This window comes from Neurospora tetraspora (genome assembly GCF_033439725.1).
Source record: "Neurospora tetraspora strain CBS 560.94 chromosome Unknown B0H65scaffold_9, whole genome shotgun sequence".
NCBI lineage: Eukaryota > Fungi > Ascomycota > Sordariomycetes > Sordariales > Sordariaceae > Neurospora > Neurospora tetraspora.
The window spans coordinates 622,048-649,851 of NW_026944391.1; the positions used below are offsets into that span (position 1 = coordinate 622,048).

Below are 27,804 nucleotides of genomic sequence, written 5' to 3' on the forward strand. Positions count from 1 at the left end.
AGCTCTTCATGCAAGGTGTCTTACCGCTCTCAGGTGAGCTGGATGAAGTTTGGAAGAAGGGTCTGGTTGTGGGGATGATGATAAGCACAATGAGGGAAACGAGTTGGTGGGTATACCCTCGTTTCCCACGATGGGCACGAGGGCATGATTGGTAATCGATACACAACTTGCACAGTATAATGATATCCAACTTTCATTCCACGACATCTACTACTCCTCCACTTTCAGTTTATTCAGGAACTCCATGAGCACTTTCCTGGTCTCCTCCGTATCTTTTGGGTGTGAATCCGTGTTCCATTTCAAGTCGTGCTTCACCGATTTAGCACCTCTGCTGTCGACCACCGCCCCCGGCCTCACGGGGGATTCCCAATGCAAGGGTACGAACTTCCACACCCGCAGGAACTTGTGGTCTTCCGACTTGGCTGCCATGGTTTTGAAAGCGCGTCGCATGGTCGCCAAGCTCTGGAGATCGTTGAACCCAATTGCTGACTCACTGGGTGCCATTGACGACCGCGTCAATCGATCACAGTAAATCAGAACCCCTGCCAAGCCAGCCGCCAGTGCCGTTGATATTGAACTCCCACCCGCTGGCACTTCGCTCGCGTAACCACGTCGGCTGCCGCTGCCGCTTTGCCCATTCTGTCGCTTGACGTGGACAGACTCGTCTCCCGGCAGCAAAAAGTCGCTGTTCTTCGCCGACACCCAAGAAAGTCTTGCACCATCTCCCGTCGACGCCCCGATCTTGATGCAATGGCCTGTTCTGCCAGGATACGTGTTGTCATCCACCATCGGACCCTCATCGATGCTCGAGCAAAACATGACAATCTTCTTGTCTACGGCCTCTTTGAGGGCCTTGTCCAGCCCTTCGATGTTGCTGCTCCCCGAGTCGATGCTCCAGCTCATCGAAATGATGTCCACGCCCCGGTTGACCGCCCAATTAATGGCTTCGATGGCGCTCTGTTGCGTGAACCCACGGCGTCCGTCGTTCCTCGGCACAGGTTCCAACTGGGCAATGTAAAGTCTGGCCACGGGGCAAATGTCGCAAATGAGCTGGGCCATGAGCGTGCCGTGGTACCCGGTGGGCACGTAGTATGCGCCTTGCCAGCGGCCCGAGCCAGCTTTGTAGAACGACTCGCCGGTTTGGATCCGATGAGAGAAGACGTCGAGGGTGCTATCGATACCATCGTCAATTATGGCGATCTTGATCGGCGCGATTGTTGTTTTAGGCTTGAAGGAACGGAGAAACGTGGCAAATTGCTTCATGGTTTTCATCCATTTCGGCTCTCTGAAACGGTGTTTGGGTTAGCCACGGCTTCAATAGTCGGAGCAGGTTTGAGAGTAGGTATCTGGACGGACGGTATGTCGAGAAGTACTGACCTTGACGCTTTTTCGGAGCTTGAGCGTGCAAAGAGCGGGAGATCCTGGGTGGGGGTATCGATTCCCCAGGACACTTTTACGCTAGGTTTGTGTTTCTTAAGTTTCGATTCGAAAGTGTTTTGATATTGCTTGAATCTTTCCTGAGTGTCGAGGCCCTGTTTGCAGGAGACCGAAGCGTTAGCTACCTATATGATGCCAAATGGCGCATTGTCATCATCGAGCGACAGCCGACTGGAGCAGAAGAATGGGCACACATACCTCCCTGAAATATATACGGACCTTTCTTAGCTGACCGAAGTGCGTTAGTTACGAACCGATGTATCTTTGCGCTTGAATCACACTTCTTACCTCCTTCAGCTTCGGCAGCCCAGCTTTGCTTGACCACCCAACAAGCACGGCGTTATTCCCCGACGAGTACAACGTAACGTCGGTCACATTCGGCGCCGAAGACGATATGACGTCTATGCAAAGATCTACCCGGCGCCAGTTCCATACCCTGACATCTAGACCCTTCATACAGGTTTCGATGGCTTCGTCAGAGTGGGACAGCTCTGCATCGTCCATGACAGTTACCTTCAGGACGGATTTGACGTGGAGCCTCTTCAGCCAATCGAAAATGGTGCACATATGCTGAAGACCTTTGGTCCTTTGAGTGAGTTTGCTATGGATGTTTTGGTGTTAGTCTTGGCATTTTCCGCCAGGGGAGATTGTTGGCATTCAGCACTTACACACTGCCCATTGATTCGGTTTGCCGTTGGTGATTAACCTCCACAATTCCACCGGCGTCATCGGCATCGTTCTCGACAGTCAGCCGCGGCAAAGCAACATACTTCAACCGCCCTTCGAAGTGTAAGACATTGCCAAGTCTGATGAAGAAGTCCTTGTTGATTGACTTGTAAGGCAGACCAGACAGATCAAATTCGATGGTCCTTTCTGCATCACAGACAGCAATGCCGCTCATTGTTAGCTTCTGTCTAAGACATGATTCTCATTATTCTTCAAACCCACTCCAGAATTATCGAAATGTTTTGACGTACCACATCCCACCTTGTACAGAGCCTTCAGTGCCGTTCTCCGATCGAAGTTGTCAATGACATACTCGCGGATGTAACTCAGCACCTCATCGTCGTTGATTAGTTGGACCTCTTTGACATAGTCGTGGGAAGGCTTATCCTCGTACTGCCGGGCGGAAGCACCCCTCATAGTACTGTCGTCACTCAACATATGCGGAGACTGTACGTCTTTCCGTAACTCCTTGCTTGAACCCATTCCATTACTTTCATTCTCCTCATCCTCTTCATCCCATTCTTCTCCTTCCTCGTCGGCTGTTTCATCTTCCTCTTCCTCTTCCTCTTCCTCTTCTTCAAATCCCTCAAACCCCTCCTCTTCCTCTGCGTCTCTTACTGTCCCTCCGTCATTTTCTCTCTGTTGTGCTCCCTTCGGTTGCCTCGCTTGCTCGTTGTTTCCCTCTCCCTGTTGTGCTTCCTGTTCCATTAATCCTAGCCGGAGCTGGAAAGGGGTATGCTTTTTTTTATCCTTGGTAAGAAGAGCCTTGGGATTTGCTTTAATTAGTTCGCGGACGATAGTCAACTGGCAGTAGTCACGTCGTTGTATACAGGCTGGTTTGCCATCTCCCTCGGTGGGTGTGCCATTTGTGCCCATCGATCCGTAGAACCCAGGTGCTTTACCTGTTATGGAGGAAGTCTCAGGTTCCATTTGTTTGGGACCCAGTGGCAGGCCAGTGCAGCCAGTGCTTGATTGGCTGTGGGGTGAGGATGGGTCTGAAATGGTTGGGTTCCAACTGCCCGCAAGCTGGTTTCTAGGCTGGGGGTGAGAGTTGGGTTGTTGAAGTATCCGGCGACTCACAGCCTCGCGGAATTCTTCTTCGTTGTCCGTGAGCTGTTGGTCCGCGGCAAATACTCGGACTGCAAAATGGAGCGCCGTCCATCCCTCAGTGTGATCACTTTTGCGGCTTTTGGCGGTAAATATGTCGTCTTTGATCTTGTCCAGCTTGGGCATTGTCATTTCCGCCTCGCTTTCCGAACCTGAGTCAGAATCATTTGCCGTATTCTCGCCGTCCTTTGAGCTGCCTGTGGAAGCTTTTCGCATGATGGCAATGATGGATTCGGTGAATGGGCTGGCGGACATGATGGCTTTGTGCAGACAGTTAAGGCCAACCTGGTCGGATTGTTGCAGAAGCTTTCTAAGCTTTGGAAGTCGATCTATTCTGTCCAGTACCAGCCGGACAAACTCATGGTTTTGATGCTCGATGGCCAGGAGGAGTGGAGTGTCGTCGTGCTTTGTTTTGCACTCAAGCAGCTTGGAGTTGCGCGCGAATGCCCATTTGATGAAATGCTCGTACTGTCTGAAACTGGCCGGATCTTTTGCCAACTCGTGAAAGACTTCTCCGTTGACCACTTCGTTTTCGGCCTTTTTGTCGCCGCCTACGCGATCCTTGAACTCCCGGAGGAATGCCACCCGGCTGCTCTTATCCTCGAAGTCCACCTCTTTAGCCTTCTCAAGGACTTGTTTGACAGTGGGAAGGCCCTTCCGCGGCCTTGGTGGATGGTCTTCGCGCTGTCGAGGTGCGCCTGTTCGGATGCTGTTAGGCGCGGGCATCGTGGGGGTACCAGGAAGAAGGACGACGGCAGTTCGATAGAGAAGTGGGCAGAAGGATCACTTCCCGCGTTCAATGGGAGACGCAAGCGGTTTGAGAACACTGCAGAAGGCTTGGTTGCAATTGACATCGGATTCGGGATAGACACAAAACGTCGATCTCAAAATCGCTTCAGCCGGTACTCGGTAATAAGTGTAGAAAATGGACCTGTAAAGAGTGGTTTGTAAGAATCGTAGGAACTCGAATGGAGTGGGTTGAAACGATGTTTCAATAGGGCGGAAGGTAAGGAAGAAAACCCGTAGATGGAGGTTGGGGGTCGGGAACGACCGAGTAGATTTGTGAGGGCTGAAGGAAATAAGACTGCACCAAATGTGCCAAACGAACAGCAGATCGGAAATGGAGGCGGATTGGAGAGCAATGGAATCACTGCAGTTGGCATCCAGAGGATATGGGGTCGTTGTTGTACTGTAGTTATGTCGGAGTTGTTGTACCTTCCGTTTCAACGGGCTGTCGGACGGGCGCGGGGAAATGAGAAAATAAAGTACAAGGTACATGTGCTCACCACAACATTGGGTAGCTAACACCGGTATCTAGTACAAGTGGACAGCACTTGTACCCACCTCACCTACGACATTGAGGCGGACATTTACACTAGGTTGAGAAGAGGGGTCAGGAGTCTGAGACTTAACTTCAAGTGCTCCTTCCCAATCTACCTCTCTACACCTGAGCATTTAGGCACCAACAGGAATATTACTCGACAGGTTTGGGAGCTGCACCCTTGCCTCCGTTCGGGTGCCCGCCTTCCGCACCCAGGGCCCGCATAAAATGCCCGCCAATGGCACCTGCATTGGAGTGCATGAGACTGCGCCTTGCAACGAGAGAACGCCAAACTCGCCACATGTTTCTCACTGGGCGTCAAGACGGTATTCTGGGTAATATGAGGTATCGAAGACACTCAATACCGTATCATACATGCACTGCTTGCACTCGTCATCTTCATATCGTGTCCGCTATCAACAGAGGAAGCCTTATTATGCCCGTATAAGAAGTTGAAGCGTCAGTGTGTTTTTCTCCGAGCCAAATTCCAACCTACATCTTTCTTCAACAGTATATTTGCCCCTACCTTCCCATCTTGTGCATTCATTCACGGTTGACCATCGACGAATCTTACAAGAGCTGTTCTCGAAGAAACCGGGCGCTCTTTTACGCCATGGGTGAGACGTTCATGATAACCCGCGCCCTGTACGAAGATCAGTCGCTGGAGGCAGACTGCACCTCGTATCATTTGAGAAATCCGGAAGGAGAGGACTTTCGAACAGTCTTTGCAGAGACGCCAAACAAAAAGTCCAAGCTCAGCTACAGTGCGCAGTTGACTGAGATACACCATGGAATGATGAAGTTCCACGGCAATTCTTGTCCGGCCACGCTCATCATCTTGGAATTCCGTTTTCACTCCAAACGCCAAACAAGCCGGTACAGATCAGTGGATATCGACTTGGTCTTCCGCAATGGAAATGGGATCGCGCGTAAGGATCCCGAAGTGGTCGGGATGGCACCGGAAAGACAATACCACCTCAACAAGACCTCTCACGAGAGGACGACAACTTATGGGGCATCGCTCGGGGCCAACATAGGTCCAGGGGGGCTGGCCGGTGCCGAAACGGGTGTCAGCTGGGAACTTTGCACAAAGTGGACGAAGGAGTGCAAGGCCACTTTGACTGGGGAGTCAATGTTTTCGCCAGAGTCGACCTGGCGAAACGCGTTGCAGTGGTCGATGAGTGAGAACGACCGGGCCGAGGATGGGATTCCGACCTTCCTGCAGGCTGCGGTTTTGCTGAGAAGGAACAACGACGAGCCATTCACGTGCCAGATGAGCCTCAAAAGCGGGGCGAACAAGGGCCAAAAGTTCCTCCGCTTCTCAGACAAGTTGACCGACGAGGACAAAGACATTGACCCTATCACGCTGGATCCCAAAAGACGGCAGCTTGAAAGCAACCGAGCCACCGGCATCCAACGAGAAGACCTGGGACATATGGAGACTCTCCTGGAGCGGATTGGCAGATACTGCAAAGTCAGCTTTTCGCAGACCGACCTTACTCCCGCTTGCGCCGAGTCTCTGGCTGTTTCTGCACCCGCCGGACACGTTCGGGTGGACGAGATGATCAGCGAGTCGGTGGTATCAGAGGTACCCAACATGCAGCCGTCGAATGTTACATCTCTGGCGGATATCTCAGCATCAGCGTACAAGCTACAGGAAAGGGCGAGCGGGGTGGACGGTTCGACGCTTCACATGGTGCTCTTGGCAGCCCAGGAGGCAGCTGAGGCGGCAGCAGCGGCAACCAGAGCTGCCACAAAGGCAATGGAAGCAGTGAATGAAGCGACAGCGGCGGCAGCAAGAGCAAACAAGGCAACCAATCTCCTAGCAGAGGTCACATCTCGGATGGTTAATAACGGGGAGTGCTACCTTCCATGGCACCAGGGAAAGAGGCAGAGCGGGATGCTCAGCGGCGGGGGTTAATGCGGGGTTCCACTTTCGGAAGGGGATGTTGCAGCTAACACAGTACAGCTGACAGTAGGGGCAGTGCGGCGCTTAGGTACCTTCTTCCACCTATCGAGAGTTTCAATACATACATGTTTTTTTGTTCCTGTTACAGCGTATTTCGCCCTTTCCGGTCTGCAGGGTAACATAAAAAAAAAACTTTGTCGTAATGCAGCGTACATCCGGTTTCCATCCAAGGAAATATCTGTGCTTGTTGCGTACAGAGAGGATCTGTTGGTGGGTCCGTGCCCTGCCCAGACCACCACTTTCTAGCCTTCCAGACCCGCCAGTCTCTCCTCTCTCTCCATAGCACACACACTCAATCAACCTCATACAATCGCTTGATTTCGTTGTTCGTGACCCCACAGGTTATGAGCCCTCTCAGACCTTCCCTGTGATCGCATCGCAATCAAGTAGTCGTCTTCATCACGGCATTTGCAGCACCGGGTCTTAAGCTCACGACTCGCGACCTTCGATTGAACTCGATCGACTCGCGACCTTCACCAAGCTCACCTAACAGCTACCCCTCCCATGAAGATTCTGGCTAACACTTGTTGCCTCACCTCCCTTCCTCAGCGATCAACAAGATGCGATATCAAGGTCGTGGAGCTGTTGTTGGAAGCAGGAGCGAGTCCAAATGTGGAAGGAAAGGTTTTTGATTGGAATACTCCCGTGCATATCGCTCTTGAAAATGGAAGGGCAGATATCTTTCGCCTGCTGCTTCAGCACGGTGGAGACCCTAACTTATTCGACCGCCTCGGTCAAAATGTGCTCCATATGGCGATACGGAAACAAAGCACTGATATGGTCAGTTTGCTTCTTGATCCGTGGATCCAAAACATACGTTACGAGGAAGATTCGAACCGTTCCACGTCCCCACGTCGACGCAGTTCCTGGAATCGACATGGGGCCCCTATCCAACCCGCGACCTGCCTATTACAGAGAATCTCAAACGACCTTTCGTAGACGCAAAGATATCTGATGAGCATGACAAGACGCCGCTCATCCTTGCAGTGGAGAGTGGACTGATCGATGTTACGCGTAAGCTACTGTTAGCAGGCGCAGACCCCAAACACATGGTTCAGACATGTATACTCCTCTCAATGCCGCTATCTGGACAGGGTCTTTCGAGTTGGTCAAGATACTCATTGGCCATAAGGCGGATGTGAATATTACAACCGGTCATCCATTCGGAAGCCCGCTACATTTCCTTTTCCGCATGCGTCCCGACGAAGAGTACTTCAGCCAGACAGCAGACCTTCTTCTCCAAAACAAGGCGAACGTCAATGCCCAAACTCGAGCGGGTTTACTCCGTTAATGAGGTACCTGTGCCAGTATCGAGTTCTTTCAATGCCTTCTTTTTCAGCACCGACAAGTGTATTGGCAAGATTTATAGAGGAGACGTCACCGGATCTCACCAACTGTTTCGGCAAAACCGCCTTGCACTACGCCGCCTTTTATCCCGGAACATTCGACATGACCAAAAGGCTTTTAGAAGCTCAGGCGAATCCTCTTGCACGCGACCACCTTGGACATACTCCGCTGCATTACAGTCTCCTCAGTGAAGAACGAGAGTTGGTGAGAAGCAGCACAACGTGGACTGAACGGGTCCAAACTTTGATGCGGGCCATTTTCCCAGAGAACCGACAACGTGCCCTGTCCGAAGCTATCCTTGCAGCGGTAAAGACAGGACTGGAAGTACAGTTGGATATGGTGCTGAATGAGAAAGAAGAGGGTCTCAATCTTCTTCTTGACATCCCCGATAACAGCGGATACCAGGCCTTGGACATTGCCTATTCGTTTGGGAAAGAATACGAATCGGCTACCCAGAAGATCATCGCGTTGGGAGGCAAAACAGGGTCGAATGATAAAAAGAAGAGTCCCACTCGATGGAACAAGGATGATAGGAGCGAGCATCTTCACGTTTCAGAGGATGGAATGGAGGTATCTTTCGTGGGTAAGTCATGTCCAGTGTCCAGAACTACGTCTTGTTCATGAATGCATGCTAAACACATGTGGACCGCAGCATATTCACTAGCTCCCCGCTATATCATGGGAGCAGTGCGGGCGGATCATCCGATACCCACTCACAGAAGGCACTTTTATTTTGAGGTAGAAGTTGTCGAGCTACCCGTACGCGAGATCTGGGATTATAGGTCTGGATTGTAAGTCCCACGGGTCTGAAACTTCCTCCTCTTACGACCAAATGCGAACTGACCCTGCATTACCACAAAGTCTCGGCGCGGTCGCAATTGGCTTCTAGACAGAGCAGTGCACATTACGCAGTTGCGCAGGCTGGGAAAGAGGCTCATGGGGTTATCGTAATGATGATGGGGGGGTGTATAACTTCAGCGAGCACGTGTTGGAGGGCTCACTTGCTACACAATACTCTACAAAGACCATCATCAGCGTTTTCGTAGACCCGCCCCGTCAAAGGGCCAGGTTTCGGGAGTACAGTCAGTGGCACCATCAGGGGGCCGGAGATTGGTTTTATGGCGTTGTTGGGCAACTGTACCCGACTGTATCCTTTTACATCCGCTCGGACTAACGCGAAGTTGAAGGTCAACTTTGGGAAGGGGGGAAACGGAAAGACCGGTGGGTTCAAGTACCCGCCGAAGAAGGAATACTGGGAGGACGGGACGCCTGAAGAGGAGGAGGACCAGGAGGAGAAGGGGAAAGAGAAGGAGAAGGAGAAGGGGAAAGAGAAGGAGAAGGAGAAGGAGGAGGAGGATGATGAGGAGGAGGACGACGAGGAGGAGGACGAGGAGGAGGAGGATGATGAGGAGGAGGACGACGAGGAGGAGGACGAGGAGGAGGAGGAGGAGGAGGAGGAGGATGACGTCGAGTCCGAATAGGAGGAAGAAGAATGACAACGACGTGAAGTCTGAGGCAAAGGATGACGGTTCGGATGACGGAACACCTGAGACGGAGGAAAATTGACTGGATGGCCTGTAATTTCAAAGGGAAGAAGACTTGGATGAAGGGAAAGCTGACGAGGCGGCGCAGTAGCATGTAAATGATGTGAATGTGGGTATCATGTACACGTCTTGTTTCTTGGGTAAAATCTCGTTTTTATGAAAGACAAGTTGGCTTCTGGACCGATATCAACTCATTACGCAGCAGAGACCGTTAAAATAGGTAAACAAGGAGTGAGTAATACCTCATGAAAGGGGCGACCCGAAAGCTTTTGAAAGACGACGTTTCTGTGAAAGTCTGGTTTCGGTTTCGACAGCCCATTGGCCGACTGCGATGATCTACTATCTTATGTGCTACTGTAGGGGCAGCTGTTGTGTTAGCGAAATAACAGAGCTACTACCTGGCATACAGGGGCTGTAGCGTGTCTCGTTGTATTGACATGAATGTTTACATGTAATTACTGGTGCGAATATTTCGTCAAACATTCACTCGGCTCTTTCGGCTGTGTTCAATGTGTTTGCTTTCAGCTCTTATTGCTCCTGCTCGTGGAAAGAACAACGTAAAGCTTGTCGTATTCTTTCTCTTTACTCCAGATTCTTTGATGTAGAGGTCTTGGTCTATTACACGGAACAAATAGTAGTCCTTCATCTGAACCGAAGCTCGAAAATTACTAGAATATGTAAACGTTTGATAAGACCTATCCACGAAACCACGATCAGATCACAAGCAGGCTCCGCAAAAAAAAAAAAAAAAAAAAATTGTCGAGTTCAAAATTCTCGTCATTTATGTGTGTAAAGTGGCAGTCATCAAGTCATATATATCCGTCCAAAACTAATCATGCCCATCATAAAAAAAACGAGGGTATATCCACCAAACTCGCTTCCCTCATCATCGATGCCATCCATGTCATGTCATCACCTCCCAAAACCAAACCCTCTCCTCATTAACTCAACTCAACTCAATAAGGAAAGACCCAAAGATAAGCATCCCAAACCCTCTCTCCACCTCCTTCCCCCGCGCCTTCCCAGCCGCAGCCGCAGCCGCAGCCTCTTCATGTTTCACCACCCTCACTTCCACTTCCACTTCCACTTCCACTTCCACTTCCGGCACTCCCCGCCCCATTTCCCTCCATGTCCCGTCCATAGAGGTACCCACCACCCGTCTTTTGGCATTGCTTATCGCCTCCTTGAGAGGAAATCATCCATTTCAGAAAGCTATTTCCGGGACACACGAACACGCACCTAATGAGAATCATCAGCAGGAAAAAAGAATGAATGGGTTTCATAGCGATCCATCTGTTGGTGTTCCTAATGGTTAGTAACAGAAAAGTTGGCCGGCATTCTTCTCTCCGCGTTCAATTAAGTTGTTGTGTTCAAGCTCCGAGGTGGCTGACGTGAGAGCTGGACGACAGATCCGGGCAACAACTGCCCTGGGTAGACTTTGGCGCCTCGGCGGTGCCTCCCACGGCCCGGGCACTGATCCGAGCCGGTACCTCTACTAAAATCGCTTGACTCCGCGAGATTTGGAGAGATAAAGGGAAAAGTGAAGGATTTAGCCTGTGAACATTTCACAAACGCGTACCGTATGTTGTTTCCATCATTGCAAATTGAATCTCGGTGTTGCCGGCCCCGTGCCCGTGCATTTCGACCATGAATGCGGAGTACCTAAAATACGCCGGTGACGGGAGCTTCTGTGTGCGGGCGGGCGGGCGGCACGGAGAAAGGAATGGGAGAAATGGACACCTGGAACATGCCGAAATTGCAGTCCGCATCTCTTCAGTTCTCAGTTCTCACACCCTCTCTTGCGAGATCAGGCTGTTGGGTCCACAAGAACTGTCGCCGCCAGACGGTGCCCGCTTGGAGACAGCGCTGCCGCCGAAAGGCTGCTCGACTGCTCCCTTTTTACTCCCTCCACCCCCCGTGCTTCCTGCCGCGCCCGCCCACAAGAGGTCCCAGGTCTTCTGCCACGATCCCTCTCTTTCCTCATTCTTTCTCCGTCCCCTCCCTTTTCCTCTCCCGTGTTCCATTTCTCGCCTCCCGGTCTCTCTCCGGAACATTTCAACCACAGTTTTTAGGCCTCCTGTCATGGCCTGGCCAGACTGCTTGCCAGACTGCCTTGTGGTCAGTGCACGCACTAAGGTCTTGGCACTTACCCCACCGGTTGCATTTACTCTTGGATCCACCCTGGAAGCTCTGGACCCACTTCTCGATTCTGGATCTGTATTTATTCGTGCACGCCAGCTGTCACACGGACATCGCCCACAGTCCAGGGTTAGTTCTGGGTTAGGGTTGCCGAGGCTTAGTAGAGCCTCAACGGTTGGCATCAGCCTTATGAATGCCCGGCGGCCGTAGGCCGCCAGACTCAAACCTTACTTCGGCCAGACTCTCGGCCACCGGCATTGCTTACCCAAGCCCCTCTCGACGCCACCACGCTAGCGAGCCAACCATCGAACTGCCGGCGACGCTAATAAGCGAGACGAGGCGGTCCCCAGTCATCACAGAAGCGATCACAGTCAACCAAGCAAGAAGCAGGACGACCGGACGAAGGCCGGCGCCAGAAGGAGGAAGGAGAATGGTTGAAGACACTCAGGAAGACCTACATGTATGAAGACCGCTAGATAGATACCTTGAGGCCTCAAGCAACAAGACTCGGTACGTACCTCAGTACGCACCAAACCTCTTTGGCATAAGAAGGCCTTGAAACCCAGCCTTCGGTTGAAGGTTAAGAGGATCAGCAAGGCTTTCGAGACCAAAGTGTTTATCAGCGGAATTGAACCATTGTTCCAAGCCCAGAAACCTGCCCTTGTCACACCAGCCATGCACTCCTTCTTCCTCGTTTTTACTCCTCATAGTTAATTATTTATTACATTCGTCAGATTAGCCAGTGCCAGCCACTCGCCCAGTCTACGTGCCGTGACACCTCCTTTCTTCATTCCTCCAGTCTTGCAAATCCACGATTCCCTGTCGCACGTCAAACCCCGCATCCACGACATAATATTTGTGAACAGGCTGAACGACAACGAACGAATCTTTGAGTAGAGGTCAGACTGTGTGTAAAGTCTGGAGGTCTAAAAGTAGGGCAAGGGAGGTCCCTGTGCGGTGGGGCTATGGCCAGTGAAGGGAGAAGGGAGCCATGGCTAGCCGCACATGACACGGGACACCAACAATATTGACCATCTGGGACCCGAAAAGATCGACCGAAAGCTTGAGCACAAAGCGAGGCATTGTTGTTAGAGCCCTCCGCGCCTGCCGGAACATACGAGAAGGTTCTGTCACTTTTGACTGCTGCGAATACATTCTGCGTGATATTGCCATTGCGGTCCCTCCAGCGTTGCTGTTGAGATGTACGACGACCAGGGGAACTCCCAATATGATAGGAAGCAATAGGCAGTAAATAATAAAGATTGAGGAGTAAACCAGGATCAATTCTTGCAGGAGGAAAGATTGTAAAAGGCTGACTCGAGGTGGAGTTGTCCTCCAAGCCTGCCTCTTAGGATGCAAGGCGGAGTAGCTTAACAACCGCCTCATGCCCATTCTCTGCTGCCAAATGCAGCGCTGTCCGTCCAGCCCCATCCTTAGGATCTGCGTCAACCTTGCCAGTATCGAGAAGCAGCTTAACAACCGCCTCATGTCCATTCTTCGCCGCCATATGCAACGCTGTCCGTCCATCCTTATCCTTAGGATTTGCATCAACCTTGCTAGTATTGAGAAGCAGCTTAACAGCCGCCTCATGCCCCTTCTCCGCCGCTATATATAGCGCTGTCCGTCCAGCCCCATCCTTAGGATCTGCGTCAACCTTGCCAGTATCGAGAAGCAGCTTAACAACCGTCTCATGCCCATTCTTTGCCGCCATATGCAACGCTGTCCATCCATCCTCATCCTTAGGATCTGCGTCAACCTTGCCAGTATCGAGAAGCAGCTTAACAACCGCCTCGTGCCCTTTCTCTGCCGCCATATGCAGCGCTGTCCATCCATCCTCATCCTTAGCATCTGCGTCAACTTTGCCAGTATCGAGAAGTAGCTTAACAACCGCCTCATGTCCATTCTTCGCCGCCATATGCAACGCTGTCTCTCCATATTCATCCTGAGCACCTGCGTCAACCTTGCCAGTATCGAGAAGCAGCTTAACAACCGCTTCAAGCCCATTCCTCGCCGCCATATGCAGTGCTGTCCGTCTATCCTCATCCTGAGCACCTGCGTCAACCTTGCCAGTATCGAGAAGCAGCTTAACAACCGCCTCATGTCCATTCTTCGCTGCCATATGCAACGCTGTCTCTCCATACTCATCCTTAGGATCTGCGTCAACCTTGCCAGTATCGAGAAGCAGCTTAACAACCGCTTCACGCCCATTCCCCGCCGCCATATACAGCGCTGTCTCTCCATCCTCATCCTTAGGATCTGCGTCAACCTTGCCAGTATCGAGAAGCAGCTTAACAACCGCCTCATGCCCATTCTCTGCCGCCATATACAGCGCTGTCCATCCATCCTCATCCTTAGCACCTACGTCAACCTTGCCAGTATCGAGAAGTAGCTTAACAACCGCCTCATGTCCATTCTTCGCCGCCATATGCAACGCTGTCTCTCCACACTCATCCTTAGGATCTGCGTCAACCTTGCCAGTATCGAGAAGCAGCTTAACAACCGCCTCATGTCCATTCTCCGCAGCCATATGCAGCGCTGTCCGTCCAAGCCGGTCCTTAGCACCTACGTCAACCTTGCCGGTATCGAGAAGTAGCTTAACAACCGCCTCATGCCCATTCTCCGCCGCTATATGCAGCGCTGTCCATCCATACTCATCCTTAGGATCTGCGTCAACCTTGCCAGTATCGAGAAGTAGCTTAACAACCGCCTCATGCCCATTCTCCGCCGCTATATGCAGCGCTGTCCATCCATCCTCATCCTTAGGATCTGCGTCAACCTTGCCAGTATCGAGAAGCAGCTTAACAGCCGCCTCATGCCCCTTCTCCGCCGCCATATGCAACGCTGTCCGTCCATCCTTATCCTTAGGATTTGCATCAACCTTGCTAGTATCGAGAAGCAGCTTAACAACCGCCTCATGCCCCTTCTCCGCCGCCATATGCAACGCTGTCCGTCCATCCTTATCCTTAGGATTTGCATCAACCTTGCCAGTATCGAGAAGCAGTTTAACAACCGCTTTATGCCCATTCTTTGCCGCCATATGCAACGCTGTCCATCCATTATTATCCTTAGAATTTGCATCAACCTTGCTCGTATCGAGAAACAGCTTAACAACCGCCTCATGCCCATTCTTTGCCGCCATATGCAACGCTGTCCATCCATTATTATCCTTAGAATTTGCATCAACCTTGCTCGTATCGAGAAACAGCTTAACAACCGCTTCCTGCCCCTTCTCTGCCGCCATATGCAGCGTTGTCTGTCCATTCTCATCCTTAGCACCTGCATTAACCTTGCCAGTATCGAGAAGTAGCTGAACGACTACCTCATGCCCAGTTATTGCCGCTCGATGCAGCGCTGTCTGTCCATTCTCATCCTTAGCACGTGCGTCAACCTTGCCAGTATCGAAAAGCATCTTAACGATCGCTTTATAGCCTTTTTGCTCCGCAAGCCACAGCGCCGTCCGTAGCTCCTCCCTATGCAAGTTGACCTTGCCGGTGTCGAGAAGCAATTTTACGACCGTCTGATGCCCGTTTCCTGCCGCCAAGCATAGAAGCGTCCATTGGCCTTTGTCCTCAATAAGTTGATTCACCATTGTTTCCTTTGCATCTTCCTTTTCTGAATCCTCGGGACCTAAGCAAGTCTTTTTTAGGTTGCTCATGCTCCTCAATGCCCTCTCAAGAACCGCCGTTTCTTCCCGAAGATTCTTCACTGCAACTCCATACTGTTTCACCTCTTGTAATACCAATCTGACATTCCGTATCCGAGTCGCCGCATTTAGACAACCTTCCAACCCTGTCTTTGAATGCTCTGGTACTGGAATGCTTGCAAAGTAGTCGTGCTTGTTTTCATCTTGCTGCCTGTCTGGATCTATATCCCAATCCCAGATAAGTCGAAAATTGTGTGGAAAGACTGTTATCGATTGTAAAAGTTCTGACCACTTAATATCTCCGGTCGTAACTCGTGAATCGCTTGCCGAGGAAACTGCAATCATTATAACCGCCCAGTGATCGTTGTATGGCCTGAGGATCGTGGGTCTCGACGCTCCTTGAAAAAGGCAGATGACATCTCCTTTTTGGACGGATTTTACCGTGGTCGGGAGGGTCCAGCAAGAAACCCATGCTTCCTTCACGCAAATATAGCTGGGGTCATTCCTCCAAGCAATGGCCACATCTTGTCTGTCTTCCCAAGTAGCATTTCTCTTGACCGAGGACACTTCGCCAAGAATGCAGCCCTTGCCCTCAATGACGGCAATCTCCTTATCGTCCGAAATGTCTACAGAGACCAATTCAGATAGGAAGAAGTGGATGAGTTTGTTGAAGAGTTGTTTCCACGAAATCTGGTAGTCGGCGAATAATCCTGCTGCGGTTGGATTATCAGAGCTCATACCGAGTAAGGCATATACTTTATCGCGACGATCCGTAGCTTCGCGGGTGTGGTACATCTCTATCAGTTCACCCAGAGGGCGTATGTCAAGAGAAAAGTTGTCTGACTGACTGGTCGCGTATTTGGGCCGGAAGATTGCGCCCCTTATGAGGTAAGTTACTGAAAGGATTCGAGCCCGCAGGTCTGCGCGGAGTTCATTGAACAGGTTCAATGCATTTAGGCCTGAGCAGAATGCAAATCCGTCAACCTCAGCAGAACCACACTTGATCAGAATATGGCGAGCCGCGGCAACGTCCTGAAGCACCTGCATCAATCTGTCAGTTTCCTTAGTCATAATACTTTGATATCGGTTCCCTTACCCAAATGCGCTGAAACCACGGTCGTTGAAGCAGTGCAAGGATTCCCGCTTTATTGTCTAATCGTTTTGTAGACAGCTTGGCTGCGATGCGTATTTCTTCGAGCGCTTGGTCGCGCTCGCCTGCCATGCGTATTTCTTCGAGCGCTTGGTCGCTACCGGCTGCCTCTTCTCCAAGCCAAACAATTACGCGACTTGCTTTAGCGTAGATCTTCGCTATAGATTGAACTTGGTGTCCTTTTTCTTCTTCGTCTTCTTGGTTGATGCAAATGGCATCTATCCATATAGTTCGTTCAATGGAGTGATCTCGAAGATGTAACAGCGCTGCGTGAAGGTTTTCTCCGACGGGCAAGTCGCACCCGTTTATAGAGATGGAACAAGGCTTGGACTCGGAGCCCCACACGTAGGATAAGGCCTCGTACGGACGAGTGCCTTTTGAGTCCAATGTGGTGGGGAAGAACCGACAGTGTATTGCGGCGTCCTCGTTTTCAGACGGCAATAGTTGAAGCAAGCGAATATGGCTACGTGATATGGGAACGTTGTAATATAGATTCTTTATAGGTGTTAGCGTTATTCTGAAATGTCGTAGGGGGAAAAGAAGTAAGCCTACTTCCACCTGCTTCGTGTTATCCACGCCGGCGGACGTCGCTGTATCAGCGGAACCGGTAGCTGGAGCGGCTGGGAGCCCGGGGGCGGGCATACGGGTAGCGGACATAGCGGTGGCGGCGGAGATTTCTGGCAAAGGTGCAGGGCGAGACTGCTCTTGGCCCTTATCATCTTCCCAACCCTCCGTATTGTGCAGTCGTTGAGACATCGTAGCTTTAGGGAACGAAGGTCTTGAGCGAGGCGACGTAGATAAGGCACTCGAAGATGATCGTATTGTTCTGGAGGCAGCGAATGCTATACAGTTGACGATCAATGGATTGTAAAAATGCTGGAGATTCCTCTATCCTGCCCCCAAGGACAAAATAAAAAGAAACTAGAGTACTATGTTTTCTCAAGGCTATGGTGGAGCATGAAGCGTCGTGTTGAGTCTGTTTCTGTTTTACTATGTCAGGCGTAGGATGGCTGGCGCCCACCAACTTGATACCGGAACGGTATCGCAGGCATCATATGTGATTTGACTGATGCCTGAGGTACCCGCCTTGGCAGGCGCCTGTTGGGTTTAAGTGATTGACCCGACCCCTCGGTCGCATCCCCACTTGTGTAGGTCCTGTAGATTAGATAAGGATAGCTTGCGTGCATATGGTCTTCGACCTCTCTGGATTGTTTCCAGGATCATCACACTTCACATACAATCAATCACATTCAAGATATCTTCTTAATGCTTCACAATACCCTCCTAACGGTATTACAACTACACGCCAGTAGCCCAAAGGACATTTCTTTCTAGAGGCCGGGCATTCTGAACCCAGAACTCGACTTGGGCGAGGGTCGTGGCTTTGTCACGGGGTTTACAGGGCTTGGCAAACCTGCAATGTCGGCCCTACCGGCAATAAATGCCGCCGGTATTCAACATGTTAAGGTGATTTTTCATCTGAAATCGTCCGAGCAAATATCTCATAGTTAGAAGTTGTGATACGCGGGTTGGCCTTTGGGCTTCGCGTGCAGTATTAGCGTTCGTTGACATTGCTAGGGTAACAGACGACAGGCTTCATCTGCCTACCTGTCACACGGACATTCGCCGGCGACATTCACTAACTCTTTAGGAATAGGGTTATTGAGGCTCCGCAGGCTCAAAGCGTGGCACCAGCATCATCGATGCTTTGCGGCCTCAGACGTCAAAGATCATCCTCGCCCAACCTAACTCCCTGTTACCGGCATCAACACAGCCGAAGCGCTACCAGGCTATCGAGCCTACCTTCGAACTGCTGACTGGAATTATGTGACGAACGGCAGTCTGATCTGCCTAAGTGAGATAGCTGAAGGTAGTAAACTATCAAAGTCGTTCGGTGAAGCCAAAAAGTTCACAACAAGTATGGTAGCGTTATACTAGTCTCGGTGATAATGATCAATTGACAACTGTCGAACTATCTGACAATCTGAGTCCTCCAGTCGTCCCTTTATACTCCGTGCCTATTCCTGATTCCTTGGTCCTTGAGTATCTATTGTAGTGATGGCTCACTGATGGTGTTGGCTCACTGTGAGCCCTGCTCATCGTGAGCCAGTGCGTCAGCGCGCACCTGCATGCGCCCTTCAGGTCGATGCTTGCCCTCCTGGAGGTTACACTGGCCACCATAGGGGAGCAGTCGGGTCCCGACGGCCTGGTCAGCCCTTGTGTCGCTTAAGTTCGTAACAAATTACCGACAGCGCTAAGCGCCTTTACGGAGTAACTATAGCCAACCAAGTAGAAGTAGGACGACCGGACGAAGGTCGGCGTTAGAAGGAAGGTATTTAGAAAGATCTACTTGTATGCACATGAACTAGATAGACAAGCGCCGATGCCTCGAGGCCTCAGGTCGTAAAGGCTCGGTACGTACCAACCTTCTTTGGTATAAGAAGGCCTTGGAGCCTAGCCTTCCTCTGGCGGTTGAAAGGATCAACAAAGCCTTCGAGACCAAAGAAGATTATCAGCTGAATTGAACTCTTTGTTCCAAGCCTAGAACTCTGCCCTTGTCACACTACCCGTGTAAAAAATCTAGCCGCAGTGTCAGGACGGTCAACTTTTCTCGTAATCTGCCCAATTATATTTATCGTTTTAGCGCCGCCTCCCCACTTACCGTCTTGCCTCCGTCCGAACGATATGGATATGGAAGGTGGTAGTTCAGTTTTTTGACCCTACCACGTAATTAAAAGACCCGTTTCATATCCTTCCAACTCCGATAGATAAGCTACCATATTGTAAGATTATCTATGGGAGTAGTTTTTAACAAGGGTTTGGATAATTCAGCCAAAAACGCCGCCGCCGTTTTTAGAACCGTTTTCATTGCCTTCGCCATCGAGTGCACCGTTCCACTTACGCTAACCCAGCTGAGTGGGCTAGGCATATACTACACAAGGTACTTACCCCTGCCATTTACCCCTGACACCTACTCTACTCCATATATTTAGTATATCTAATTGGAAGGTGTGGTTGGCTTTTGGAAGGTGTGGTTGGCTTTTGGGAGGTGTAGTTGGCTTTGGTGAATAGTTTTCTCCATACGTATATCCCTTTAGGCAAATTAGAAGGGCCTTAAGATATAAATTGTATCTTTACCCTCGGATTCCTAATTAAACTAAAGAAGCAAATTTCTATCCCATTCTAATTATATTTATTATATATTTATTCTTCCCAATTGATTCTACCTTATAAATTACGGCCCCTACGTTACGAAGGTTGCGTTAATTTTTGTATAAAACCCTCCTTCCGAATTTTCTAATTAATTTCTCCTCCCAAATATACTAAGCTCGTAAATTACTGTAACTTAAGAGGGTATTATTTAAATTTTATAGTGCCGATTGTATTCTATCTATATATAATACGGAAGGGATCGAGCTACGAAAACCGCCGATACCGCCGATTATACCTAACGTCGAAGAACGGAAAAAAAGAGTATTTGCCGACGTCGACGAATTTATAGTAATAATATATAAGCGTTTGCTTTATAAGAAAATTAAAGCCAAGCGAGAATGCGTATAGTATTTATAAAATAAGTATATATTTTATTATTTTATTATTTTCTTTAATATTATATCTTAATACTTTTTAAATTTATTATAAATGTATTATAATTAATGTAAAAAGAGGCTAATAAAGTTTGGTTTAATATATATTAAAATAAGAAAAAGTTTATTATTATTTGTAAGAGCTTTTTAACCGACTATACACTATATAAAATATAAGCGTCTATATATAAACGGTATTAAAGAATAGAAGGAAGTAGTAATAATTTAATTAGTAGTAACTATTATTGTTTTATAGAAATATATAGTAGTTTAAATTAATATTATAGTATTCGCGAAGAGAAGGGATTAAGATTTAAATAAAGATTTAAACGAAGATTCCGAATAATAAATATTACTTAATAACCGTAGGAAGGCCTATAGAGAAGTTATCTAAGTAAATTCCCTCCTTACCTATACCGATATTATATATTAATATTTCTTCTTACAGTAAATCTAATCAATTCTTATATAAAAGTTTAAGTTCTTATATAAATAAATATTTAAAAAAAACAGAAATTATAATAAATAATATTCTACTTATTCTTAGTACTTTATAGGAACGCGCAGTCGATACTTTGTAATTTTAAATATTAGCTTACCTTTTATATATTTGTGCTTATGGGAAGCATTAGTTTTCGGCCCGGTATTTATAAGAATATACTTTACTAATAAATTAAATTACTTATTATTCGTAATCTAGATATAAAGTAACTAAAGTTTATTATTAAGATTATAATTAATGAAAATAAGTTATCAGCTAATAAAATTAATAAAGGGGCAAATATATATATATTCTTACCTTTAATTATTAATTTAAATTAACACTTTTCTAGAATAACCTTTTCTACTACTATAGTACTATACCTAATCGTTTATTTAATTACATTTATAATTATTTAAATTCTATATAATAATACCTTCGAAATAGAATTTTCGTCTTTTAATAAATTATTTTAATGTTTAAATTTAAATGATATTAATTATATTAAATTCAAATAGAAGGATAAGATGTAGTAGAAGCCTATCTTTCCTTTAAAGTACTACAAATATCTAGAATTTTAGAACCGGATATAGTTAATAGCGGGGAATAGAAATACTCTCCGCCCTTAAATATTGCGAATTAGCGGTAGAAATAAAATTAATAGTAAAAACTTTTACTTATTTCCCTTATTATTTTATTTATAATTTTTATATAAGGTTCCTTTATATCCGCAATTCGAAATTATATTTTAAATTATAATATAAAAATATTTGAAACCTCTTATTAAGCGAGGTATATTCTATATAATTCAATATTATTCGTTTTCAATAATATATTAAAAGATTAATTTAAACTATTTAAATCATTAGCCTCCGTATCCTTATGCAGGGATGATAAAGTATTACTTTATCCGATAGCAGTTATATTAAAAACGTTTGAAAATTGCGAAGATATAAAAGTATTTTATATATAGCGTTATTACTTCCGGGAAGTATCTAAACTTTCTATAGATAATATATAGGTAAAGTAATTCATTATAAAAATTGGAAATCTATAGATAGTATTATTAAATTTAGCTATTAAATAAGTTCGAAAAAACTATTTTAGTAAAATTAATTCCTTTAAAGTTTATAACCTATTAATTAAAAATATATTAACCCCCTTTCTAAATCTTTTTAAATATTCCTTCGGTCTTAATTTATTTATAATAATAATTATTAATCGATATTTGAACCTTAAAGATCTAATTTCCAATATTACTACGAAAATAGTTTTTTTAAATTCGAATAATAGTAGTTTTGACCAAATTATTTAAAAGTAGCTTATAATATTGAAAATGCTTTTTATATATCTAAATAATAAATATAGAGAAGTAGAAAATATTATTCGGGAAATAGAGTAAATAGTTTCCGAATCCAAGGAAATAATTTCTATATTTTCTATATATTTTTTCTACCAATAAAGCTTTATTCGTTGAAATAATTTTAATAGATACTATCGGAGTATTTATCTTACGGCAACGACCTTTGAATTTTTTTTATATTTTGAATATTAGTGGTAAAGAAAGAAAAATTATAGAATCGAAAGGGTATTGGAGTAGAGTAATTATATGGAAAGAGTATATAATTTAATTAATATTTTGGATTTCGTTATTAAATTTATTATTAAACCTAAATTAACGGCTATAATTACCAAATTTAAATCTACTCCTTATTTAAAATATAGTCAACTATTCTATATAGGAAATAGTTTTTTAAAGTATATAAATAAATATTATAAAATCGATAAATTATTCGATTATTTTAAATATAAGGGAGAAGGGAAGAATAATTAAATTAATAACTTCGCTTCGTAATTTATACGTTGGATATTTACGGTTATAATAGGTAAATAGGAGTTGTTATTAATAAGGAATGCCTATTAAAATAGGGATAGAAGAAGAGGAAAAGAGAAAAAATAGTAGAGGAAGCTATAAAACGTATTAAATTAGAATCTTAAGTATATGGAATATAAATAAGGATATTATTTCCGTTTATCCTACCGAGATATCTCTTCTTAGAATTACGATTACAATAATTGTAATTATAACCAAGCCTAATAATAATAGTAAGTCCTTTAATTGCTTTGATATTTTTAATTGTACCGTCCGATTGATTGTGCCGCCTGTTTGGTTGTGCCGCCTGTTTGGTTGTGCCGTTTGGGCGTGCGAAGAATTTACGTAATGCTCTTTGAGATTCGATATTTTAGGGTGCGGTTGCGATTAGTAGGGCGGTATTGTAGATTGGGCGGTATTATTTTTTAGACTTTATTGGGGATTATTTTATTAATGTATTAATTAATTTAAGATTCAGTTTAGAAGAACTTATGTTTTTGGTATATATATATAATTAATATATTAAAGCTCTTAATTCTTTAATTATATTTTGTACCTTGTTTTTATTTAATTATTTATAATATTTATGAAGGGTTTCTACGACGATGTTTTTTAAACTTTTATTGTCTTTAATAGTGGATTTGTATATTATTAGTACTATTTTAAGGAAATTATTAATATTTAAAGAGATAGTAGCCGCCGTTTTGAATTATTGTAGCATAATAGTTTTTAGTTTATTAATTAAGTATTTTTCTACTAAGGCGTAAATTTTTGTATAAATTAGAAGGGTATCCGTTATTGGTTTATTAATATTAGTTTTGTATCCGTTTATTTTTAACTTATTAAAATTATTACGTTCGTATTGTAACTATATATTATAATCAAAGTAATATAAATAAGATATTATTATAGAGATAAGCCGAGGATTATTATTTGGGAGGTTAATCTTTCCTTTTTGTATCTTCTAAATATAATATTAGTTTAGTATCGTTACTAGTATATAGATTATTATTAGTTTTAAAACTTTTATGGTAAATTGTAAAGAAGAGTTTAAATTATATATATACAATAGTTTTATATATATAGTATTCCCTTCTTTTATAAGATATTACGAGGTTTGAATATTCCCCGCTAGAGTAGAATTTATTTGGAGGTATTATTAATATTTATAAATTCCGAAAATAAAAGAATAATAAAAGCGAAATAATTATATATTTTGAAAAAATTTATTAAGTTTTTAGAGGGATTATTTCCGGTTATATTACGGGCTATTTAAGTTACGGAATTAATTAGTTAGTTTCTAAAGCTTGTAAACGCTATTTTAGAACCTAATATTATCATTTATATATAAGGGCGTATAGGAATTGTTATTTTTATTGAAAGGAAAATAAAAGTATATTACTTCAAATTTTAGCGATATCACCGAAGCGTTTCTATATTTTAAAAATAATAATCGCAATCCTTATAATATTATATTTAGGTTAATATTAAAAATATTTTAAATTTATATTAAACCGCCCTTTATTATTATAGTTATTTTATATTCGTTTCTTACGTTATAGCCTTACCCTACCTAAAATAGCCGATTTACTATATAGTTATTTTAAAGTAATTAAATATCCTATATTAATTTTTTGGCCGCCCGATTATTATTAATTCCGTTACGCCTTAACTATTATTTACGATAAGAATACTCTATATTTATTTATATAAATATTATTATAAAAATTTACTACGGGTAAACTTTATAATCTTTTAGGTTGTCGGTAAGTATTTATTTATTGTAGGTTGGAGTATAGGTTTAATAGATCCTTAGGGTTAATTAATTAATATAGTAAATTAGTAATTTCCTTCGCTAGTTGGCTAATAAATATTATTATAGCTTCTACTATACGTTAAAGTATTTATAATGGTAACTTTACAATTATACTTTTTAATTACTATTATAATTATATAAAACTATTTAAGCGACCGAATTACTAGTTTCGGTTACTTATATCCTTTTAAAATATAGTTTTGGGGTATAGTAGTTTATTAGCGTTATAATAATGTTTTAAGAAGAAATTAAATCTATTATATATTAGTCTTTATAATAATATTAATTAAAATATATTTAGGCCTAGATATATTTAAATATATTTTATTGTAATAATATTGATATTGAAAGAATCTTCCTATAGTTTACTACTTTCGCCCTTCTTAAAAGAATTAGAATTAGAATTAGAAGTGATATATACTATTAAGTTATAGACTTTAAATATTTATGGCATCCGTTCTAGATTTCTTTTTTTTTTTACTTATTAGTAATATCTAATATATATAATACTATGAGATATATAGTATTGTTAAGTTATCTTTGTATAATTAGGCTATTATTTTGAGATGCTACGTTTCTTTCCAATTGTATATTATCTAATTATTCTATAATAGACATACTTTCTCTGGGGTGCACCAAACTAAATTAGCGTTCCGTTCCCTCGGGATATTTGAATTAAGCGGCTAGTAATTCAGTGCGTACGCAGCACCAATTATCACTCCAGCATGCGGAAGATTTTTTACCGCCCTTGGTAAACCCAGATGTGGTCCTTGATTGAGTCGGGTATTTTAAAAAGAAAGAAAGCTGGAAGGCAAAACCAACGTAAGTAAAAGAGCATCAACAAAAAGTACCAAAGAGAGTCCAGTCCTAACATGTCCCAGCACATTGTCTTTAGGCCCCACCTTCATTCGTCACTATTAGAAGACATCCAGATAATCCAGGTTGGCTTCCCCCATATGTCCGTCACATTGGCGTTGGGTCCTTGCCTTAACCCTTGAATATCCAATCCTCAGAGTCCCGGGCCGGCTCCCTATATTCGGCATCCAAGTCAAGGTTAGAATCATCTTCCTTGCTCATTTTGTCAAGCTCGTTCTGCAGCAGTTCCATAAGTTTCTCCTGAATATTCTCGAGGACTTGTTTCACAATCTATTTCCCATTCGAAAAGGACAATCATTAGCGCCCTTCTTTTTAATGGCCTTTACGAAAGACCGAAAGCAATCTCGGTGAGTTAATACTGTTCCTTCTTATTTATTTCGTCTCTTAGTAAATCCTTAGTTTGTAGGTAGTTGTAGCAATGAGGAATGGAAAAGTTTTCCATCGCCTTAGCTATAGGCTGGGAGAGTTCGTAGCTTGGATGAGTTAGGTTAGGAGGTGGAATAAGAAGAGTTCTATTAGGCCCTATTATATTTTTCGTGGCTCCTGTGGCTCCCGTGGCCACTGTTAGTTCTGTGGCTCCTATGGCTGTAGTATTTACGATAACTAGAACTGAAGCTTATTGGGCGGGCATTCTAGCAGTAATTGTAGCTGTGGTAGGAGTAGTCACAGTAATAGGAGACTTATTAGTTTCCTCCAAAGATAGCTTGGCGTACTACTGAGCAAGAGCAGCCTTTTTAGATTATTGCCTACGTAAGTATGTAGGGTTGGTATAGTTGGGATTAATATATAATAGATGTTGGTGCTAGATGTGGGGTCTATGGGCCGTATAAACGTGAGCTTGAGGCGGGACTCTGCTCCTTCCGCGCGCGTTATATACTACTCTTAGGTTAGGAGGCGTTACGAGAGGTGTGATAATATAAGGCGCATATTGGCTCTAATTAGGTTGATAGTGGTGAACTATCCCAAAATGTCCGGCCGTATGCTGCTGAGCTCCTAGGACAATAAAGCCTAGGTGAGAACTAGGAGCGGCAATCTATTTATTACGACCCAAATTAGCCGCCGGCACTGAGACGAATGGTTGAGGGACCGGAGCAGCGTAGATGGGCCGCTTAGAGTCTATCGGCCAGGGACCACTGCCGTGGTCCTCCGGATTCGGGGTGATGTGGTGACCGGGGAAACTCATCGTTGTCAGTTGCTGAGCTCAATAACATTCACACGAGGGCTCCAATCCTTGGCGTCCTGGGTGATCCAAGCGGTTCGGTTATTCTGGAAATAGCCCATTGCTCGTTCTTTTCTCGCATCTCTTTAATCAATCAATCCTTCGAGAGGTGCGGAAATGTAGCCGATAGTAATTGTGGGGAGCTGTGTTTCTAGATATGGCGGTCAGAACCCTAACCTTAGTTCCGGCGAGCCGGAACTAGCTTAGGGTTCCTCAACCGCAACGAAGAAAAGGATATTACCCTACAAAATAAGTATATCGGGCTTAATAACTATATTCTATATTTTAAACCGGTAACCTATACTTTACCTCCCTCTTTTTCTTCTTCTTTTTCTTCTCTTTTTAGCACTCCTCCCTCGCATTACCCCGCCGACCGCGACGCGAACGATTACAACGACGATAAACCGTCTCCAATATAATTATTATCCTCCCTAGGGTTAGTGCTTGATAGTACCAGTGCTATAGGGTTAATTAGCTACCGTTTTACTTCTTGAAGCCAGTAAGGGTTATCGAAGGAAAAGAGGAAGGAGGAGGTTACTAATATATATAGTAAAATATAAGAGCGGGAGAGAGACGCGAATGGAATTGGCGGGACTTTGATGCGGAGAGAAGATAAGAGTATAATATCCAATATCTATATAAATATATATAAATCGATTACCCTATAGACCTTCGTATACTTCTCTCCCTTTTATTTAACGTCGCCTTCCCATATAATATTAAAATATACATAATATTTATAATAATAATATTAAGTAAGTTTAAAAAACAATTTAAAAAATATCTATTTACTATATATTGTTAATTTTATATAAATATTTATATATTATATAGATTTTATATATTCTATAGATTAAAAATTATTTCGAAACTCCTATTATATATTCGGATACCTCTTTATTCCGATGGTTAGGAATTTCTTATTTTTAATTTACTCTTCAATTTTATTATTTCTTTTTCAATATTGTCCAATCTTTGTTCGATTGTAGTCTTAAATTCGTGATACTTAGTATTAATTACGTATTAACTTCCTAACTCCTTTTTAAGAATAAGTTTTATAGGTAATCTAATTATAGATCGACAATAATAAATATTAATATCTCTTAACATATCTTCTTTGCCCCTGAACATAGATTATATATTCTATATTATTATATATCTTTTACCGTTATTCTCTACGAAAGTCCATTGGTTCGGAGTCTGTATAGGTGTTGTCTATTTAAATTGTATTATATCCTATACTATAAAATAAATCGTAGATTCTCCAGCCTCTATATCTTGTTTTTATATCGCCAACTTCGGATTTGGCCAGTTTATATTAGTAAAGAGGAACCGTATATACTTGAAGAATATTTTCTTCCTTTTATATAGTAATAATAACTAAATTACTTCGCGGTAGTCATGCTATAATTTTAGCCTATATTAATATACCAGTCTCAGGATGTTTTATATATATATATATTTTACCGTACTAATTGTTTTTAGTATATTCCTTAGCGCTTTAGTCATTAATATTTTCAAATTCGAACCATTCTTCTACTATATAACAGTCTAAGGATATTGTGGTCT

At 44.3% G+C, this 27,804-nt stretch overlaps 7 protein-coding genes across 7 annotated transcripts; 4 read left to right on the plus strand and 3 right to left on the minus strand.

The window, feature by feature from the left end:
- Positions 1 to 77: 77 nt before the first annotated feature.
- On the minus strand, positions 78 to 4,075 carry B0H65DRAFT_334020 (uncharacterized protein). The gene is made up of 6 exons (XM_062823547.1): positions 2,415 to 4,075; positions 2,106 to 2,310; positions 1,726 to 2,038; positions 1,636 to 1,665; positions 1,378 to 1,562; positions 78 to 1,285 (listed from the first exon to the last, which is right to left on the minus strand). The coding sequence occupies exons 1-6, from the start codon at positions 3,994 to 3,996 to the stop codon at positions 211 to 213; spliced, it is 3,390 nt and encodes a 1,129-aa protein (XP_062677003.1). The 5' UTR covers positions 3,997 to 4,075; the 3' UTR covers positions 78 to 210.
- Positions 4,076 to 4,724: 649 nt separating this feature from the next.
- On the plus strand, positions 4,725 to 6,729 carry B0H65DRAFT_480051 (uncharacterized protein). The gene has a single exon (XM_062827558.1). The coding sequence runs from the start codon at positions 5,205 to 5,207 to the stop codon at positions 6,510 to 6,512; it is 1,308 nt and encodes a 435-aa protein (XP_062677004.1). The 5' UTR covers positions 4,725 to 5,204; the 3' UTR covers positions 6,513 to 6,729.
- Positions 6,730 to 6,965: 236 nt separating this feature from the next.
- Positions 6,966 to 7,675, plus strand: B0H65DRAFT_334179 (ankyrin repeat-containing domain protein). Its single transcript, XM_062823548.1, has one exon. It carries the CDS (start codon positions 7,065 to 7,067, stop codon positions 7,497 to 7,499), a length of 435 nt encoding a protein of 144 aa, XP_062677005.1. The 5' UTR covers positions 6,966 to 7,064; the 3' UTR covers positions 7,500 to 7,675.
- On the plus strand, positions 7,676 to 8,918 carry B0H65DRAFT_334189 (uncharacterized protein). Its single transcript, XM_062823549.1, has 2 exons — positions 7,676 to 8,490; positions 8,560 to 8,918. The coding sequence occupies exons 1-2, from the start codon at positions 7,851 to 7,853 to the stop codon at positions 8,700 to 8,702; spliced, it is 783 nt and encodes a 260-aa protein (XP_062677006.1). The 5' UTR covers positions 7,676 to 7,850; the 3' UTR covers positions 8,703 to 8,918.
- A 6,012-nt stretch (positions 8,919 to 14,930) lies between these two features.
- B0H65DRAFT_533955 (heterokaryon incompatibility protein-domain-containing protein) lies at positions 14,931 to 17,164 on the minus strand (the record flags this gene model as incomplete). The annotated part of the gene is made up of 2 exons (XM_062828988.1): positions 16,330 to 17,164; positions 14,931 to 16,274 (listed from the first exon to the last, which is right to left on the minus strand). Coding segments are annotated over exons 1-2 (2,154 nt in total), but the record flags the coding sequence as incomplete, so codon positions are not given.
- A 1,904-nt stretch (positions 17,165 to 19,068) lies between these two features.
- On the plus strand, positions 19,069 to 19,944 carry B0H65DRAFT_561432 (uncharacterized protein; the record flags this gene model as incomplete). Its single annotated transcript, XM_062830173.1, has 3 exons — positions 19,069 to 19,084; positions 19,189 to 19,299; positions 19,793 to 19,944. The coding sequence occupies 3 exons, from the start codon at positions 19,069 to 19,071 to the stop codon at positions 19,942 to 19,944; spliced, it is 279 nt and encodes a 92-aa protein (XP_062677008.1).
- A 5,424-nt stretch (positions 19,945 to 25,368) lies between these two features.
- On the minus strand, positions 25,369 to 26,199 carry B0H65DRAFT_512515 (uncharacterized protein; the record flags this gene model as incomplete). Its single annotated transcript, XM_062828579.1, has 5 exons — positions 25,369 to 25,631; positions 25,767 to 25,818; positions 25,849 to 25,950; positions 25,975 to 26,049; positions 26,083 to 26,199. 5 exons carry the CDS (start codon positions 26,197 to 26,199, stop codon positions 25,369 to 25,371), a joined length of 609 nt encoding a protein of 202 aa, XP_062677009.1.
- Positions 26,200 to 27,804: the final 1,605 nt, after the last annotated feature.

Excerpts from the sequence above, each read along its gene's own strand:
- B0H65DRAFT_334179 (XM_062823548.1), top strand. The coding sequence starts at position 7,065 with ATGAAGATTCTGGCTAACACTTGTTGCCTCACCTCCCTTCCTCAGCGA.
- B0H65DRAFT_480051 (XM_062827558.1), top strand. The coding sequence starts at position 5,205 with ATGGGTGAGACGTTCATGATAACCCGCGCCCTGTACGAAGATCAGTCG.
- B0H65DRAFT_334020 (XM_062823547.1), bottom strand. The coding sequence starts at position 3,996 with ATGCCCGCGCCTAACAGCATCCGAACAGGCGCACCTCGACAGCGCGAA. Across the intron at positions 1,666-1,725 it reads GGCTGCCGAAGCTGAAGGAG|CTAAGAAAGGTCCGTATATA; the intron begins GTAAGAAGTGTG and ends CACTTCGGTCAG. Across the intron at positions 1,563-1,635 it reads TCCGTATATATTTCAGGGAG|GTAGCTAACGCTTCGGTCTC; the intron begins GTATGTGTGCCC and ends GGCATCATATAG.
- B0H65DRAFT_334189 (XM_062823549.1), top strand. The coding sequence starts at position 7,851 with ATGAGGTACCTGTGCCAGTATCGAGTTCTTTCAATGCCTTCTTTTTCA. Across the intron at positions 8,491-8,559 it reads AATGGAGGTATCTTTCGTGG|CATATTCACTAGCTCCCCGC; the intron begins GTAAGTCATGTC and ends TGTGGACCGCAG.